At 34.4% G+C, this 19,402-nt stretch overlaps 1 protein-coding gene across 3 annotated transcripts in view; it reads right to left on the bottom strand.

Annotated features, from left to right (window-relative positions):
• Window positions 1-210: 210 nt before the first annotated feature.
• Window positions 211-19,402, bottom strand: part of LOC106878597 (general vesicular transport factor p115) — a 60,729-nt gene continuing 41,537 nt past the window's right edge. For 2 of the 3 annotated variants that reach the window (XM_014927854.2, XM_014927853.2), the window contains exons 14-23: window positions 18,684-18,794; window positions 16,251-16,372; window positions 14,763-14,944; window positions 13,687-13,802; window positions 12,595-12,733; window positions 9,770-9,867; window positions 8,441-8,659; window positions 7,010-7,165; window positions 4,442-4,600; window positions 211-3,247 (exon numbers count right to left, since the gene is read on the bottom strand). In XM_014927854.2, the coding sequence (XP_014783340.1) occupies window positions 3,152-3,247; window positions 4,442-4,600; window positions 7,010-7,165; window positions 8,441-8,659; window positions 9,770-9,867; window positions 12,595-12,733; window positions 13,687-13,802; window positions 14,763-14,944; window positions 16,251-16,372; window positions 18,684-18,794 (1,398 nt within the window). In that variant the 3' untranslated portion in view covers window positions 211-3,151. The remainder of the gene's footprint in view (window positions 3,248-4,441; window positions 4,601-7,009; window positions 7,166-8,440; window positions 8,660-9,769; window positions 9,868-12,594; window positions 12,734-13,686; window positions 13,803-14,762; window positions 14,945-16,250; window positions 16,373-18,683; window positions 18,795-19,402) is intronic. The other variant, XM_014927855.2, reaches the window with a different exon arrangement.

A 19,402-nucleotide genomic window follows, 5' to 3' on the forward strand; every position in this document is an offset into this window, starting at 1 on the left:
TGGAATGTTCAATTACCTAGATGCTAGCTAATCCAGGAGCAGGAAATTTAAGCTGGTTTCACAACTGAATCCTCAGAGTCAAAAGATGGAAAGAGATTATCACACACACACACACCATCATCATTTAATGTCCATGTCCCATGCAGACATGGGTTGATCGAGATAAATATGAGAGGGAAAAAAAAATTAAAAAACGAAAGAAAGAGCATGTTATATACAAATTTCTTTATGCACTTGAAGAGGTATACATGTCCCCCCGCCCACATATGCATGCACACATTAACATTGAGGAAGATGAATAAACAGTAAACAATTGCAACACAAAAACTTTTCCAATAAATGGAGGATTTGGTGTATTTTATTCAGTGAAAATCAGAACAACTCTAACACTGCTCTAGGCACTTCAACAGGGCCATATCAGGGCAATCTTAATATCAACCAGTATTTGATGCTAGACCCAGCACTTTTGTACAAAATAAAGCTTCTATCATTTTTATATTTCCCCTGCCCCTCTCCCCCCTATTTTTCAAAGTTTTAAACCCATTTTTCCATTGCTATCATTCATATGAGGAAATGGTTTTGTAAATGTAAACATTTATATATCGTTGGAGACTGAATTTACAACTTTGGTTTTTAGATAACACTTCTTTAATTTACAGTTGACTGGATTAATGTCAGGAAGAGCATCTAATTGTAAACACACACACACATACATACATACACACATATAGAAAATACTTGATACAAATATTTAGATTTGCCAAAATCCATTTCAGTAATGTTAACATGGAGTGATGGATGTAAAACAGTAATACAATTAAAATAAATATAATTAATAATGCAAAGTTATAAATATGTATGGGCAGAGGTACGCATGTGTGTGTGCATGTATGTGTTTCTATGCATACATACACATACATATATATATATATATATATACATACATACATATATACATACATACATACATAGCGTGGCCGTTGCCAGTACCGCCTGACTGACCTTCGTGCGGGTGACACGTAAAAGCACCCACTACACTCTCTGAGTGGTTGGCGTTAGTAAGGGCATCCAGCTGTAGAAACTCTGCCAAATCAGATTGGAGCCTGGTGTAGCCATCTGGTTTCACCAGTCCTCAGTCAAATCGTCCAACCCATGCTAGCATGGAAAGCGGACGTTAAACGACGACGACGATATATGCATACATGTATGTATGTATTTGTGTGTATGTATATATACTCACACACACACATACATTTATATAAAGAGGTGATATATCTAAGTAATTAAGATATAATGAAAACTGAACTGTACCAAAGACAAATATGTAAAAGACAATAAACATAATTGTTTCTGATTTAGGCACAGGGCCAACAATTTTTAGAGAGAGCGGGTGTTAGTCGATGCCACAGACCTCAGTACTCAACCGGTACTTTATTTTATCAGCCCTAAAAGGTTGAAAGGCAAAGTTGACCCCAGCAGGATTTGAACCCAGAATGTAAAGAGCTGGAACAAACACTGCATAGTATTATTTTTTTTTTTTTTTCCCAATGTTCTAACGATTCTCCTAACTTGAACATAATGAAGTACAGTGTGCAAAATAAGAGTGAGAACAGAGAGAAATGTGTTTTGAAATAACCTGAATAACTGAGATAATAGAGAGAAAAGTCTAATGTTAAAGATGACAGAAATAAATGTGTGTCATTTGTGTATGCACACACACACACACAAGAATGAAGAGCATACAACTGGAAATGAACAAGTTGCTGATACAACCTAAGTGTATGCCAATACGTCCAAACATTCTTATTAACTAGAAACAATATTGATATTTTTTTATAAGAGGAAAAACAAAATGAAGATTTTGTTTTTTTATATAATATTAGTTCAAGCCATTAATTAACAAGGTTTATTTTTCTCTATGTTGGAAAGGTCAATGAAAACAATGAATAAAGTTCTCAAAAATATATTTCCTTTTAGTAATAACAGTTGTAATATTGCAGAGGTATATAATAATCAAGAATATATTACTTAAGAAATAGTTTTGTTAATTTAGTAAGAGTGAATAAGAGAGAATTTTAAAACAGCTGAATAGAAGGGAACTAAGTACATAGGCTTCTATCATAGGCACATGGCCACAGATTTTGCTGGAAGGTATAGTAAGGTTATATTGACTCCAGTATTTGACTGGTATGTATTTCATCAAAGTTTGGAAGGCTGAAAGACAGTGCCGACCATAGCAGGATTTGAACCCAGGAGTAAGAATAATAAGAACAATAGCAGTCAACTCTCTTAGAAACTTTTTAAAATCAAGAATAAAATATAACTGATTCAGCAAATAACTTATAGACAAACTTAGTAGCTAATTAGAAACTCATTTTCTTTCAAACAAGTATTTTTGAAAAAAAAAAAAAAATCCCACAAGAAAATGTAGCTGAAATTTTGTACAATTATTGAAACAAAGGATAAAAGAAATGAAGCAACTTTTGTAAATATTTATGAAACAAATTAATATAGAAGTTGGTCACATCATATCATTTTGTAACTTCATTTAGAAATGTGTTGTGGAACTCTATCAGATGTGGCGCAGTATGGTGGGTTGAATATACAGACAATGTCACCATGTGGAGGCCTGTATGTATGCACAATGTTGTGAACAGAATCCGTATACACTTGGGTCATAGAATATACAACAAGTGAGTGACCTTCAGAGGGCTAAACAGTAAAGATGTTCACATAAAAACTGAATTAGGAAAGAGAGAGAGATGAGAAGATCTTTTAACAGAGAAGCTGTCACAGTTATCAAGAAAACCCTCAACCAGAAGCAGTCATTGATAGTAGTAACAACTCAAAAAAAAAAAAAAAAAAAAAAAAAAAACTTGATTGGACTTTTCTCTCACAAAACACTGGAATTGATTTATTGAACATTTTCTGATAGATGTTAGTGGAATATCACATTGTGTCCTTTTTGCTAAACAAACATCACATCGTTTGTGTGAGAGTTTAAATGTCTGTGAGTGAATGTGTTAAGTGAGGGGTAAAGTGAATCCTACTTTGATAATAAGACAAACAGTTTTTAGAATGGATCAACTGGATCTCATGGAAGATTTTTTTTTTTTTATTAGTACAGTACATCATGGTATTTGCTGTTATATCAAGAATCTTTATCATCATCACTCTCATCAGGACCATATTCGAGATCAACAACATCGAGATCATCATCATCTTCGTCGTCGTCATCTTCAATAACCTGTTAGATAAAAAAAAAACCAAAAAAAAAAACATCATTATTTCTTTTGGAAGGTAGAGTACATATGTGAATACAGTGGAATTATATGGAAGACCAAAATAAAAGATGAACCACTGGTATGGTACCTTGTGTTGATATATAATTCACTATTTACTATGGGAAGCAATGCCTTGTTTAAGTCATGTACCACCTACTGTAGAATATGATACCTTATGTCAATATACAGGGTGTCCACAAAGTCTGGGTACATGAGGATTAACACATACTTTAAGAAATTATTATTTCTTATATTAAATTGTTTATGTTATGATTTTATTTACTCCATGTACCCAGACTTTGTGGACACCCTGTATAATGTAGTACCTACTGTGTCATCTACTGTAGACTATGAGACCTTGTCTCAGTATGTAATGTAACTTACAGTGGAATGTGGTAGCTTTGTATCAGTATAGAGTTTATCACCTCCCATAAAATACAGTATCTTGTCACATTGTTAGATTACTGGATGAAATGTCTTGCTGTAATCATTTTGGCATTGTGCGTTCTGAGTTCATATCCCAGTGAGGTCACCTCTGCCAGTTATTCTTCTAGGGTCAACAAATAAAGTACCAGTTTAATACCATGGACTGGTGAAATTGTTAGGTACCTCGTGGTATTTGTTCTGAGTTTAAGTTTAAATCCTTCCATGGCCTACTTGGGTGGTAGACTTAATCCACTGCCATCACCTGGTCGTTGAGTGTTTTTAGCTGTGGTAAGTATTTGAGCCAGATCTCTGATTTAAGGATACCTGCTTCTCCTCCCATCAGAGACTCTGTAAAAAGTCATGGCCATTACCCTTCCTCCCTAATAAGCAATGAATAAAAGAAAGTATATAATATATCATCTACTGCAGAATATGGTGCCTGGTTTCAGTATATACTGTATCACCTATAGTACAATATGGTAACCCTTTACAATATCCAGTGCACCAGCTACAGTAGAATATGGTACCATCTCTCTGTATGTGGTGTAATATATTTAAATAAGTTATCACAGTTCTCCGGAATCAGTTACACAAAAATTGACTCTGATTTCTATAATTTTCAAATGGAAATAATTAAAAGAAAATTTAACGGAAAAAAGAAGATTGTTTTAAAGCATAAATAATTTTATATAAGTAAATGAACAGTTATCTCAACAAGAAATTTGACTTACACATCCAAGCTGTTTTAATTTCTCTTTGTATTCTTCAATTTTGCCATCTTGCTCAGATAGCAGCACCAAAAGATCATCCTGTTCCTTCTTCAGTGATTCAGTATCAGCCAATACATTAGCCTTTTCAGTATTTAGTGCAGTTTTCTCCTCTTCTAATTTCTGAAAATAGACATACATTGCATACTGTTAAAGGAAAACTGTATCACTATATCACATACAACAAAGCATTGATTCTATACCAGAAAATATTTCTAGATGTGGCCTGAAATAATTATCGGGTTATGATCCCAAGAGACAACATGCAGGACTAACAACTGAAAGATTACAACTTTGTTTGAGATAAATCTCATTCAGCTTTGGTGAATGCACAGTTAGTTCCATATCACAACAGTATTCTATACAGTGCTATTGTATCAAGGTGTTGGTAGAATATTGGTTGCAATTAAACCAACAGAAAATTCATGCAGGCATCACTGAAACAATTTAAAACTGTATTACCAAAGTTTTATTAAAGCTTTTGGAAATATGTTCACTTATTAGATGGTTATTCACGCACAGAACTAGGAGTGCTGACATTGTTCAAAGAATGTATCAAATGGAATTATTTCTAATTTTGAATGCTATCTTCCCAACACCTTTTGCTATTTGTTCTTTCAATCAACATAGTGGTAATTTCATCATTCTACAGTTGCGTTTACCTCCTTAATCGTTGTGTGTGCAATACATATCTTGCTCATCATTGATATGACATGGGCAAATTACCAGCCCTGATATATAGAGGTCCTTACATCATATGCTGCCTATCACTTCACATTTGTCCTTCTTTACCTCTTGAAATGGATACAAATTCTTTCATCTCCTTGACACTTTGTGAACAGAGTTATTCATTTTTCTATTCCTCTCTCTCTCTTTTTCTCTTACAGACCTCAAGTGATAAGTAACTTGATGTATTTATGTGAGAGGTACATCAACCAGATATATATCACAGAAAGTATCTCACTTGTTTCAGCCATTTAGCATTCGTAAGAATGGCTATTCTACTAATATTAAACGTAGCAAGGTGTCATACTTTGATTTGATGTTGGCTACAATAAATATTCATGTGAATATGAAAAATTATACATTGTTGAAATACAAACTGTCTCAAATTGATACTTATAATATATTATACCATTTACTTTTAACAGCTACATGGATTTAATCTATACAGTTGGTGCTTTTTCATTTGTTTGATAAAAAAGACAATTTTAAAACCGGATTGAAAATAAAAACAAGAGTGCAAGATGCAGAGAAGATAGCAAGATGCAGACAAGACAGCACAATGCAGAAAAGATGATATAAAAAGCATAACTAAGTGGAAAGCCAAGTAAATAGGACAAAAATATAATGTGCAGGAATATTAAACAAAGTAAAAACAACTAACATTCAGTGCACTGGACATAGTTATAGGCAGGGGAGGATGTGATAGACTATGAAAAATATATGAAGAATATCTGACTAAATCCTTTCCTCCTTTTCACTGACGTATGTTCTCATTACTTATCACTATCTACAATAATAGTACTACCATCACTATTAGTCAAATCCTCATTGATTCTGTCAACTTAAGACAAAACGATCTCCTTGTAGAACACTACAAACATTTTCATTTATTTGTTGGTATACTTGTTGAATCCTCCTACAAATTTAAGCATTTTTATGAATTATTAGAGCAGTAAACCATCCCTTCTGATTGCTCTCAATTATAAAATAAGAACTACTTATTTTTATATACAGAATTAAATAGAGCCAAAAAGCTTGTCAAAATGAATAACAATTTTTGCATTAAGATTCCAGTTTGAACAGCACCTTTATATTCAATCTTTCAGACTTGGCTAGTTGAAGATATAGATATCTAAACTTAGATAAACAGTAGAAATGCATTTGCTTAAAGGAGATTATTAGAAAAATCACGTTTGCTAACCTCATTGTCAAATTGTATTTTGTAACATCTCGATCTATGAATCTGACTATTTTCACATTTCTTATATTTTATAAAGTTCTTAGAATATAAATTATTTATCTATTTTTACTACCTACAAAATCAGTTTACATAAGGAATAAATACATTCAATTTAACCAACTTCATTGTGTTAGAGGTACCTATTTCATTGACTCTGCAGAGAGGAAAGGAAAAACTACTTCCAATGAGATTTCAAAACAGTGAAGTACTGAACTACAACATATAAATGTTCAGTATAATTTAGTCTGTTACCTTCACCACCTCTAGAAGAACAAATATTATTGAAAAATAAAGTGTGAGTTGAGGGAGAGAGAGATAAAAAAGAATGGTTAGTGAAAGATGGAAAACTGTAAAAACTATTTCAAGTTAGTAGGTTGAATTATAAACATAGCATATATGTAAATATATATGTATTTTATACACATATATGTTTGTTTCTATACACATACATGCATATGCAGGTAAAAACTAAAACTAAATGCTAGGCTAATAGAAAAGAGAGGATAGTTAACACAAAATCTGTTAATAAAACCACTCCTGAACATATTTCTCCAGTTTGTTCTCACCTTTATCTTATCCAAAAGTTTTAAATTTTCATCATTTGATTTTGTTAAACGTGTTTGTAAAGTAGCTTTTTCATTCTGCACTGTTTTAACTTGTTCATCGAGAGCAAGCAGTCTTTCTTCAGAGGCTGATGAAGTCTCATCCTTGCTTTCAGACTTCTGCAATGACATTTGGAACTGGAGGTGGAGCCAATGCAGGCAGCAACATACAGACATGGCACATTGACAAAATGAAGGTTTTGAAGAGAGACAAGCAATAAATGTTTCCTAACCATACCATACGTACTGAGCAGAAGGAGAAGGGTAATAGAGGAGGATTTGTGAAAGTGAAGACAATAGCAACATTTATAGATACATGCATTCTGGAGCATTTTTTGTCAGACATGCAGACTGAAGAATGAATTACAAACAATTGTCTAGAATATTCAATCAAATCATAGATTCTGTCAAGATTCTGATTCTAAAAAATAATTTCAGCTACATTTGTTTTTTGTATTTTGTTATACTTGAGTTGTACAGATTTGTAAATATTTGAAATCATATATGTGTGTGTGTGTAGAGAGAGAGAGATAGAGAGAGAGAGATAGAGAGAGAGAGATAGAGAGAGAGAGATAGAGAGAGAGAGTGTGTGTGTGTGTGTTTGTGTTCAGACAATATATTCTTCAATCATCAATCATTGTCATGAAGTGGATCTGACTTCTCTTATTAAGTTTGGTGGGCAGAAAGAAACTGAAGTAAAAAACAAGTTAAAGTCTATTCCAAGTAAACCATATTTATATTTAATAGTGACCAAATCAAATACCAATAATGTTTCTCTTTTAACTCTAACAAACTGTCAAGGTAGTTAGGATATTTTCGTTTTTGTGAAATATTCCTACCATGGTTTTAAGGATGTTTGCATCTTAAGAATCTAAGTGTGTGCATGCACAAACATACATACACAATGCACAGAAACAATAAAACTGATAATAGTTAGAATCAAATGTCACCATCATAATATCACTGTAGAGCAAGTGGTGTCCTTTATTTCTTTTATTCTGTGAAAACATGCCTCGTCACAGGGAAATATCATCTTACTCTGAAATAGGTGAGGGTTGGCTGCAGGAAAGGCATTCAGCCGTAGAAAATCTACCTTGATGAATTCCATCCACTCCATGCAAGCAGGGAAAAGTGGACTATAAAAATGATGCTGATGTGTGAGTGTATGTTGGCAATATCAACATGGTTCTGTGGCATATGTAATAAAATTTATGACATTTAATCTTATTTAGACAATTACTACTATTATATATTATATAATATAAAAGGAATGACATTCACAAACTTCCAAACAACAACAATCATAATGTAACATTATCACAAGGAAAGTAGAACAACAGAAAGATATGACATCACAACATATAAGAAGATATTAACATGAGCAAACCAACTTACCTCTAACATTTTCTCAAGCTGTTCCTTTTGTGAAAGTGTTGTTTTTATTTGTTCATCTTTCGCTGCAACCGTGTGCCGAAGTTCACTGAGTTCAGTAGATAACTGTTGGATACTAGCATGTAGTCGGGCTGTTTCCGTTGGACAGTTTTCTTTATTTTCTTCACTAGTTAACTCATTAAGATTTACACAAGCAGCTTTTGCCGCGATCAATTCAGCTAACTGAAAATCAAAGTTTTCAGATTATTCAAAATTACAGACAAATGAAACGTTCTTTTTCTCCACTATCACTTTGACTGATGCTGTTAGACAACATGTACACATCACTCCAAATAGTTTTTAAAACTAAGAAGCCCCTAAAATTTAAAACAATTAAATTTTAGCAATGGCCATTACTTAGAAAAGTACTTATATAGATCATTTAGCAGTACCCATGTCAGCATGGAACATAAGATGTTACATGATGATATGCATGATGATAAATGGTTAGAATATTGAATATAAAATGGTTACTAACTTCAATCAAAAGACTAACGATTATTAATACAAAAATTAATTAGATTTTCAGAAACAAAATTAATTTTTCCCCATTTTATATCCATTTTTCTTTATAAGCATGAATGGGATGGCTTTTGTAATTTTCAAAAATTTGAATATAGTTGATTTAACTCTTTTTTTTACAATTAAATAGCCTTGCTATCACAAACTGTAGGTTCAGTTGAGAAGACTGAAGCACACAAAGCAATGTAACTTGCTTAGAGGTACAATAATGGTTATAGCAACATTTGAACTCGTGACCGTGTTGTTTAGTATCCTGACCTCACAGCTATTGTACCTCATCAGCTGATACTATCATATATATATCAGTAAAAACTATAATTCATCAAATATATGGAAAAAAATGCTAAAGAGATTGTATTACATTACTATGGAGTAATACCAATATATACAACAACTCATGAAGCTTATCATTACCAGAAGTCAGTAATATCACAGAGTTAAACCAGTGTACTGAAGCACAAAATGGGGTTATACTATCACATCAAATTTCATTATGATGTTAAACTATCATATTACACTTTATACCATCATATCAGGTTACTCTCAAACTGTAAGCTTAGACTATTACACTATGTACAAGGTTGGACTACAACACAATGTATGAGGTTAGACTGCCACACTATATATAAGATTATACTACTATTCTATGTATAAGGTTAGACTATCATAATATGTATGAAGTTAGACTACCACCCTATGTATAAGGTTAGACTATGTATAAGGTTAGACTGCCATCCCAAAATATTACAATAAAAATGAAAGTTTACTTACAGTTTGTTTCAGTTCATCATCTTTGGTTTTTAGCTTTGTTTGTAATGTTTCAATTTCTTGTTTTAATTGGGCTATTTCATTCTTACCATCTTGACTTCCTATCAAACATGTTAAATGCAATGAGAAACGAGAATACAAGGAAGAAGGTGGTGGTAGTGGTGGTGGTGGTGATGAACGTAATGTGCAGGTAAATATCACATCTTAAATCTATGAAACACCCCCACCTTCTTCCTTGTAAATTATTTCTTATTTCTTTATTGCTCACAAGGGGCTAAACATAGAGGGGATAAACAAGGACAAACAAAAGGATTAAGTCAATCACATCAACCCCAGTGTGTAACTGGTACTTAATTTATCGACCCTGAAAGGATGAAAGGCAAAGTCGACCTCAGCGGAATTTGAACTCAGAACGTAATGGCAGACGAAATACCGCTAAGCATTTCGCCTGGCGTGCTAACGATTCTGCCAGCTCGCCGCCTTGTAAATTATTTCTGGTGACAGATGACAGTTCTGTTGCTAATATTGGTGGGATGTAAGGCATCAAGTTGGCAGAATTGTTAGAACACCAGGCGCAATGCTTAGCAGCATTTTGTCCATCTTTGTGTTCTGTGTTCAAATTTTATCAAGGTCGACTTGGCTTGTCATCCTTTCAAGGGTCAATAAAATAAGTACCAACTGTTACTGACCTACCCATTCCCCCAAAATTGCTGGCTGGGATGTAGAAAAGAATATCAGATCCTACACACCTATAAACATTTGTCAATAAGTTGAGACTGCAGTTGCTGGTATAAGAAAAAGGTGAACATAAGACAAACATGTTGTGTCATCTGCAATACAGACACTAACCAATGATCATACACCATATATATTTCCAGATGTATACACATATAACATGGCTATGGACAGGAATCTTTGGCATCCATGAATGAAGCTGCAACTCGCATAAGCACTAAGTAGGCAATGAGGAGTGAGCAGATTATCCTAACACAATGGCACTTAATGAGATAGAGTTGAGTAAAAGGAAGTGCAAAAAGAATAAACTTATACTCTTTCTCTACTCTCTCTCTCTCTTTTACTTGTTTCAGTCATTTGACTGTGGCTATGCTGGAGCACCGCCTTTAGTCGAGCAAATCAACCCCAGGACTTATTCTTTGGAAGCCTAGTATTTATTCTATCGGTCTCTTTTGCCGAACCGCTAAGTTACAGGGACATAAACACACCAGCATCGGTTGTCAAGCGATGTTGGGGGGGACAAACACAGACACACAAACATATACACACACACATATATATATATACATATATATATGATGGGCTTCTTTCAGTTTCCATCTACCAAATCCACTCACAAGGCTTTGGTCAGCTCGAGGCTATAGTAGAAGACACTTGCCCAAGGTGCCACGCAGTGGGACTGAACCCGGAACCATGTGGTTGGTAAGCAAGCTACTTACCACACAGCCACTCCTGCGCCTATGTGAAAGTGGTTTGGGCATTTATTCTAGTAAAACAGTTGTTCAACGCAGACCAAACTTCAATAGAGCAGAAAGGTTCCAACCATGACCATCACATCTTTATTTTAGACATAGTTATGACTCAGATTACATTATTTAATGTTCCTTCTATATTTTTAAGACAGCAGGGTATGCTTTGAGGGAGATTTGGCTATTTTTCCTGCAGAATGAGTACTATATTGAGGCTACCTGTTGGTTTGCATATTTACAGCTGTTCTCCTTGTTGGCATTATGCAGTAGCCAAGTAGTTAAAGAGTCCGTTATGGTACAGAAATCATGGATATATGGTCTACCACCAAAAGTAAAGTTAGACACAAGAAATTCCTCTGGTTTTTCTAGTTTCTTAGATAAGATTTATATCTTCGTAATTTTTTTGCTCAGTTGCAATCCTTCTCTCAGATACACTCTTATGACATTTAGTAGATCTTAGGCCACCATAACTATATTAGTCTTTCTTCAACAAGGCTCACATTTCATGCATTCTAGATGTGTGCTTGTATGTGTTTACTATAAGGCCAGTTTTACTAAGATAGTGGTAAATATAGTATAGTAGTATAATGCATATTATACAGTAAGGTCAGTGTTGATAACACAGAAGTTAGAACTGTATAATTTATGGTATATTATAATGTCACTGCTAGGAGTGGTGATAGTATATTCAACACTCTCAGTCTGTCCTACAATGTGTAACCCCGTCTCTCAGTTTTACAATGTGTGTCCCTTTTCTTAGCCCCACAATGTGCACCTTCATCTCCCAGACATACACTGGGTGACCCAACACAACACAATATCACATAATAGGTGCAGGCATGGTCTTTGCTTCCAAACCTTGTGGCTTGGCTTTAGCCCCACTGCATGATACTTTGGTAAAATGTCTTCTACTTTGGCTCTGGGCTGACTAAAGCTTTCTGAGTGGGTTATGTAGATGGAAACTGAAAGAAGTCTTGTGTGTATGTGTGCATGTGTGTTACTGTCTTCTTGCCTTGACATTATGTAATAGTCGTAAACGAGTATCACTGTCATGCAGGCTGTGTCCCCCATTTCCAATCTTCTATGAAAACATGTCTGGTCACAAGGAATATATTACTCTACTGGGAAACAGGTGAGGGTTGATGACAGGAAGAGCATCTGAATGTAGAAAATCTGCTTCAGTAAATTCTCTTAGACCCATAAGGGCGAGGAAAAATAGATGCTAAGTTGATGATGATAATCAGGATGATGATGATGATGGTGATATGTTATATATATTTAATTGATAATGAAAGAACTGAATGTTTACTTTATAAAATTGCAAGATAATGTTGTAATACAAACCTTTCTGAGCTTTCAAAACAGCATTCTGGTCTTTCAACTGCTGGATTTGTTGCTTTGTTTCTTCAAATTCTTCTTTATTTAAATTACTTTGAGACTTATATCCTTTCAATTCTTTCCTTAAATCATTCAATTGTATATCCTGAAAGATATAAAACATTGTAATTATTTTTTTACAAATATAAAATATTTAACAGAACAAAATATTTACAATTTACATATAGAAAATCCCAACAGTTAAAAAGTATTCAAAGTGCAGTCCTTATAACAGTTAATAATGTACCCTAGCAGCAAGTACTTGACATTATCCAATTTCATATAAAACAAACAAACTACACTAATGAATAAAAATATTTTTTTCTTTCTACATTGAATTTGATTTTTTCTTTTATTTATTAGAGAATGGTTTTTGTAATTTTTGAGTCTTTTTTTTTTTCCAAATAAAATGGCACTTTGAAAGATTTAATACAGTATGTCCAGAACCAAATTAAGACCAGCTTTAGGTGTTAACAAAACTTTAATCTTGAAAGGGCAGCTTTAATTAAAAAAAATATTAATGTAGGTGCAGACATGGCTGTGTGGTTAAGAAGTTTGCTTTCCAACTATCTGTTTTCAAGTTCAAACCCAATGTATTGCACCTTGGGCAAGCATTTTCTACTGTCTCACCAGGCCGACTAAAGCCTTGTGTGTGGATCTGGTAGATAGAAACTGATAAAAGCCTGTTGTATATGTATATGCATGAATGTATGTTTGTGTGGATGTATGTGCGTCTGTATCTTGATATTGCACAGTAATTGTAAATGAGTATCACTGTCATACAAGCAGTGTCATTCACTTCCAATATTCTGCAAAAACATTTCTGTCTATGGGGAAATATTGCCCCTAGTTTGGACACAAGTGACAGTCGGCAACAGGAAGGGCATTAGGCAATAGAAAATGTTCCTCAATAAACTCTGTCTAAACCATGATGCAGGCATCAAAATGTGGGCATTAAAACAATGATGATGATAGAATTACTATTAAGTAGGCTGCTTCCTACTTAATCTTATTGCGGATAATAGTTATATATTAGTTGAATAAGAACACATTACTCACTTGCTCTCTAATCAATTCTTTGTATTGAATCACAATACTACTGTGTTCATGTATACTAGCAGAGAGACCAGTCTTCCCTTTGTTGTCAGACACAGATACTGCTCTTAAAACTTCATCTGAAATAGAAGACAATACCAGTAAAACAATGAAGATTTTTATCAATCTCACAAGACAGAATTAACCCTTAAGCTGTGATTTATATATTTTCCCTACATTTACTTCTCAATAAAATATTATAATTGCAGAAATAAAGATATATATATCAAGCACCAACTTTACAGACACTGATGGTCCAGAATCTCTTATAATCTAAACTAATCTATAGGTACCTGTATTTCATTTAATTATTTTAATTAATTAATATGTTTAATTTAGAGTGTGTTGACCAAGGTGACCATTCCTGGTTAGGAAAAATCACTAATCTGGAAAGGCTTTGAAATGAAAGGTTCTGGAAAATCAATGTTGTCAACCATAAAAATAAATGGTACAAAGTATTGATGAAGACATGAAAACCTTTCTATGATGGATGATTATAATGGCAATAAATCCATTCCTGATATATGATATATACTGGATCATGGATTCATTATACTTTGTAACACAGCTTAGATAAAATGTTTTCTAGAAAATGCTTTGAACATTTAAGGAGGTGCTTCCATTTTATGGATACATCAACAAATCCCCACAAAACAACCATGGACATGATAAATTTGTTTTTCTGAGATATATATTGGAATAATTTTTGAAGGAGTTTGTAACCCACAAATGGAAGTTTCTGTTGGTTGAACAATAATTACTTATAAATACAATTTTGAATTTAAACAATATATTCCATACAAAAACCCATCACAAAGAAGTATCACATCTTATGGTTTTTACTTCTTTGTTTTTCCCAGTAGAGATTTGAAAATCATTTTACTTCATTATGTGAATCAGTATAAACTAAAACTTATGAATTTAATGGAACCTGTATATTATTTAGGTATATTATCACAAACTTATTGTGATATGGTAAAGCTAAGATTAATGAAATATAATTATAAATGAGTTTGTCATTGTAAATCTAAAGAACTTACTTTCCAACGATTTGAATAGACGGGTGAACTCATAGTCAAAGATCACTTCATTTGGATGTTTGTAATTAAGGTGAGCTTTCTTTGCTGCTTTTGTGTAACTTTCATGCTTTGTCACCTGAGATAGTTTATCAATAAATGTTTCCATCCCAATACGGTTAGCAATGATTTTGCACAAAGAATCCCTGTAATAGAAAACACACACACATTACTATATCAACTGACAATACTACCAGTAATACAGCTTATGGTTACCCTTCTTTCTGTTTCTGTTTGCTAAGATCTTCTGAAGATGATATATTTAATATTTTCAATATTGATAGACTATGATGACAATGTGGTAGTGGTGATCAAGCAAAATTTGAATATTTCTTTTCAAAGGTCATTAATTCAATACATGAAAGTAAGTTCATTATCACTTCTATATCTGGATTCTAAATAAAAAAGATCCTACTAATTTCCAATATAGTTTATGAAGAGAGACCAAAAGTTGGTAAAGGTTAACAAAAAGTAAGAGGAAGGCGGTGACCTGGAAGAAACGTTAGTATGCCAGGTAAAATGCTTAGCGGTATTTCGCCTGCCTTTACGTTCCGAGTTCAAATTCCACCGAGGTTGACTTTGTCTTTCATCCTTTCAGGTTCAATAAATTAAGTACCAGTTACACACTAGGGTCGATGTAATTGACTTAACCCCTTTATCTGTCCTTGTTTGTCCCCTCTATGTTTAGCCCCTTGTGGGCAATAAAGAAATAAGAAAGTCAGAGGAAGGGATTTACAAACCACAGAAATATAAAGAAAGATACTTATTAAACTTAAATATTTATGGTGTTTAATACATCCTACACATGACAATGCTTGATTTCAGCAAGAACATCTATTGATAAAACTGTGTCTAAAATTATGATACTGAACTCTGTAATATATCGATGGTTGCTAACTGTGTATCATCATTTCACCATCAAGGGACCAATGGTAGCATACTATTAGTTCCACTAGTATGCACTTTTCATACATTCTTAGTGCCCTGGGCAAGCCATTATACAGCATCTAGTGGTGAAGCTCCAGCTTGGGAATTCAGGAGAAGTTTTAGGGAGTATTCTAACCAAGTATTCTAGGTCTATTCTAACCAAGGGGGGTAGTCGAGGACCCTAGTTTTGGGTCAAATAGCAGATGATGGTCTAGTGTCTAAAACATACATGGTCTGGAAGGGAGCTGGCCTCTAGACATGTGATGCATGTTAGTATATGAACACAGATACACAAGTGATACTGTCCCCCCAGTATCACTTGATAACTGATGTTGGTGTGTTTACGTCCCTGTAACTTAGCGGTTCGGCAAGAGAGTTCGATAAAATAAGTACTAGGCTTACAAAGAATAAATCCTGGGGTCGATTTGTGTGACCAAAGGCGGTGCTCCAGGATGGCCACAGTCAAATGACTGAAACAAATAGAAGAATAAAGGAATATATTTAAATATACATCAAGTTACATACTTGTTAAAAGTTTCGTTTTGGTCATCATTGAAAAGTACACTGATCCCCAAAAGAAAAGCACAGAGGCCTTGGACAAGTTGTTCTAGTTCTTCTCCTTCAGATGCTGAAATCTGAGCAATCAGCTTAAATAGCAGTTAAGGTGAATTATAAAATACATTTATGATGAAGTGAATTTAGATGCCTATGGTTGTAGTCAGATTTGAACTTGTGGTCATGTAGTCAGCTGTCTAGTATCTTAACCTAACACAAACACATACATGCATACAGACAAGCACATGCTGTGAGAATTGTTTTGTTTTAAAACTCCAGTTAATAAAATACAAGATTATCACAATTTCAAGTCTCAATAAATATCTGGTAAACATTACACATAAAATGTGATGTTACTTAGACAAAAATAATTAATAATTAACTTCAAATGTGTAGTAGCATATAATTCTTTGCCTCATTAAATTAGGAGACAATATATATCTCTATACATGTTACAACTGATATTATATGCAAATTTTGTATTGTTTGTAAAGTATGAGCACATCCAAGTAATTGCTCAAATTTCTTCAATCAAAAATTTTGATCTCAGCTTGAAAACCTTGTGTGCACAAATTTTTTTACTTTTGTGCATTAGTTGTAAAATGAGTGCATGCATACAAGTGCACAGCTTAGAGGAAAAACTAATTATATGGCGTATAGTGTAGTATCATTTGCAAAAATGTTTGCAAGGCACCAGCAGGCCTCAAGTGACACATTCATGTCCATAGAAAATAATTAACACTTTATTTTACTGAACCCTCTTTTGTTGTCCACGATAAGAGAATCCATTATATATATATATATATATATATACATCATCATTTAATGTCTATTGTCCATACTGGCATGGGTTGGACGGTTTGACCAGGGCTGGTAAGCTGGAAGCCTGCACCAGACTCCAGTCTGATTTGGCATGGTTTCTGTGGTTGGATGCTCTTCCTAATGCCAACCACTCCGAGAGTGTAATGCCTGCTTTTACATGCCACTGGCACAGGTGCCATTTGTGTGATACCAGTATCTGCTATGATTGCAATTCTACTTGGCTTGATGGGTCTTCTCAAGCACAACATAATGCCAAAGGTCGCGGTCATTGCCTTCATGAGGCTCAACACTCAAAAGGAGCTCAGCCACTTTGCCTCTGTGAGGCCCAATGCTCAAAAGGTGCTTTTAACGTGCCAGTTACATGACATCAGCATCAGCCATGACTATGACTTCACTTAGCTTGACAGGTCTTCTCAAGCACAGTATATCACCAAAGGTCTCAGTCACTTGTCATCACCTCTGTGAGGCCCAAAGTTTGAAGATCATGCTTCACCAACTTGTCCTACGTCTTCTTGGGTCTACCTCTAGCATAGATTCCCTCCACAGAGATTGGCACTTCTTTACACAGTTGTCTTCATCCATACACATCACATGACCATACCAATGCAGTCATCTCTCTTGCACACCACATCTGATGCCTCTTATGCCCAACTTTTCTCCCAAGATGCTTACACTCTGTCGAACATGCACACTGACATTGCACATCCAGCAAAGCATACTGGCTTTATTTCTTTCAAGCCTATGCATGTCCTTGGCTGTCACAGCCCATGTTTCCCTGCCATAAAGCCACAGGCATCATACAATCTTTCTTTCACTCTGAGAGAGAGGCCCTTTGTTGCCAGCAGAGGCAGGAGCTCTCTGAACTTTGCCCAGCCTAATCTTATTCTCACAGCTACGCTCTTTGAGCATCAACCTCCACTACTAACTTGGTCACCTAGATAACAGAAGCTATCTACTACCTCTAGCTCAAGGTCATCAGTATAGAGGAGCTCCCAGGGGCAGCCTGTCTTAAATTCCTCTGTTATTGGCTGGAGGACTATGACGAACGAGAGAGAACTGAGGACCAATCCTTGGTGAGACCTTACTTGTACCCTGAATTCTTCGCTGTACTCGCTGCCAACCCTCACCTTACTGGTAGCATCCCTGTACATGGCTTGTACAGCTCTCACCGACCACTCGTCTATCCCTAATTTCCACATTAACCACCAGATAAGGGATTGTGGGGACCCTGTCAAAGGCTTTATCCAAGTCAACAAAAGCCAAATACAGAGATTTATCTTTAGCTATGTATTTCTCCTGCAGCTTCCTTACTAGAAATATAGCATCGGTGGTACTTCTCCTTGGCACAAAACCAAGCTGCATCTCATCTAGACTAACTCTCACCCTAATTAGTTTGACTATGACTCTCTTCATAAGTTTCATCAACTGATCCAACAATTTGATACCTCTGTAATTTCACACACACACACATTAAAACAAAGACTGTATGTATGCATGATACTTTTACATACATTTGGTCTAAGTAACTTGGAATTATCAGGGTATATTCAATTAGTTGATGCAAGTTTCATAAAAGGATACATAAGGCACATTAGCTGTATTGCAAAGAAAATGAGTAACAGCAATAGAACAGTCAGATAACCAGCCACACAGTAACATTAAAAGTCCAATGCGTGTCTGAATTTTTCCACCCTGAAAATACACAAATTTAACAATGATATTTTAACAATGTAGACAGTTTGATAATAATAATTATGCATTAAACATATATTCATTTACATTGCCAAGTCATTATATATAATGTTATGAACAGTCTCAATCTTTCACCATGTCTTTCTGTTAATCATTTCCCAAATGTGAAATATCAGAAAGGAATCCTTTGGTGTTAGTAGTTTTGATTTTCGTTTCAGTTCATCACTTTTATCACACTTGTTACAACAGACACTGTTGTCACTAGTAGAGATATACTGTCACTACAGAGTCAGAATGCCGTCATCACTGATACAGTACACTGTCATTGAAAACACTATCATTGTTTGAAATGGATATCATAACAATATCTTTTATATCAAACATAAAAGACAAAATACTTTTCTGTTTATATGGATCAGAAGAAATTTGTGAAGGCAGATTTTCTACAGCCAGATACCTTTCCTGTTGCTAACCCACACCTGTCTCCAAGTAAGATAATAGTTACCCATGACCAGACATGATTTAACAGAAGACTGGAAAGGAAGAACTCTGGTTACATGACAATATATATATATATATATATATATATATGTATATGTATATGTATA

The sequence above is a fragment of the Octopus bimaculoides genome, chromosome 4 (assembly GCF_001194135.2).
Source record: "Octopus bimaculoides isolate UCB-OBI-ISO-001 chromosome 4, ASM119413v2, whole genome shotgun sequence".
Lineage (NCBI taxonomy): Eukaryota > Metazoa > Mollusca > Cephalopoda > Octopoda > Octopodidae > Octopus > Octopus bimaculoides.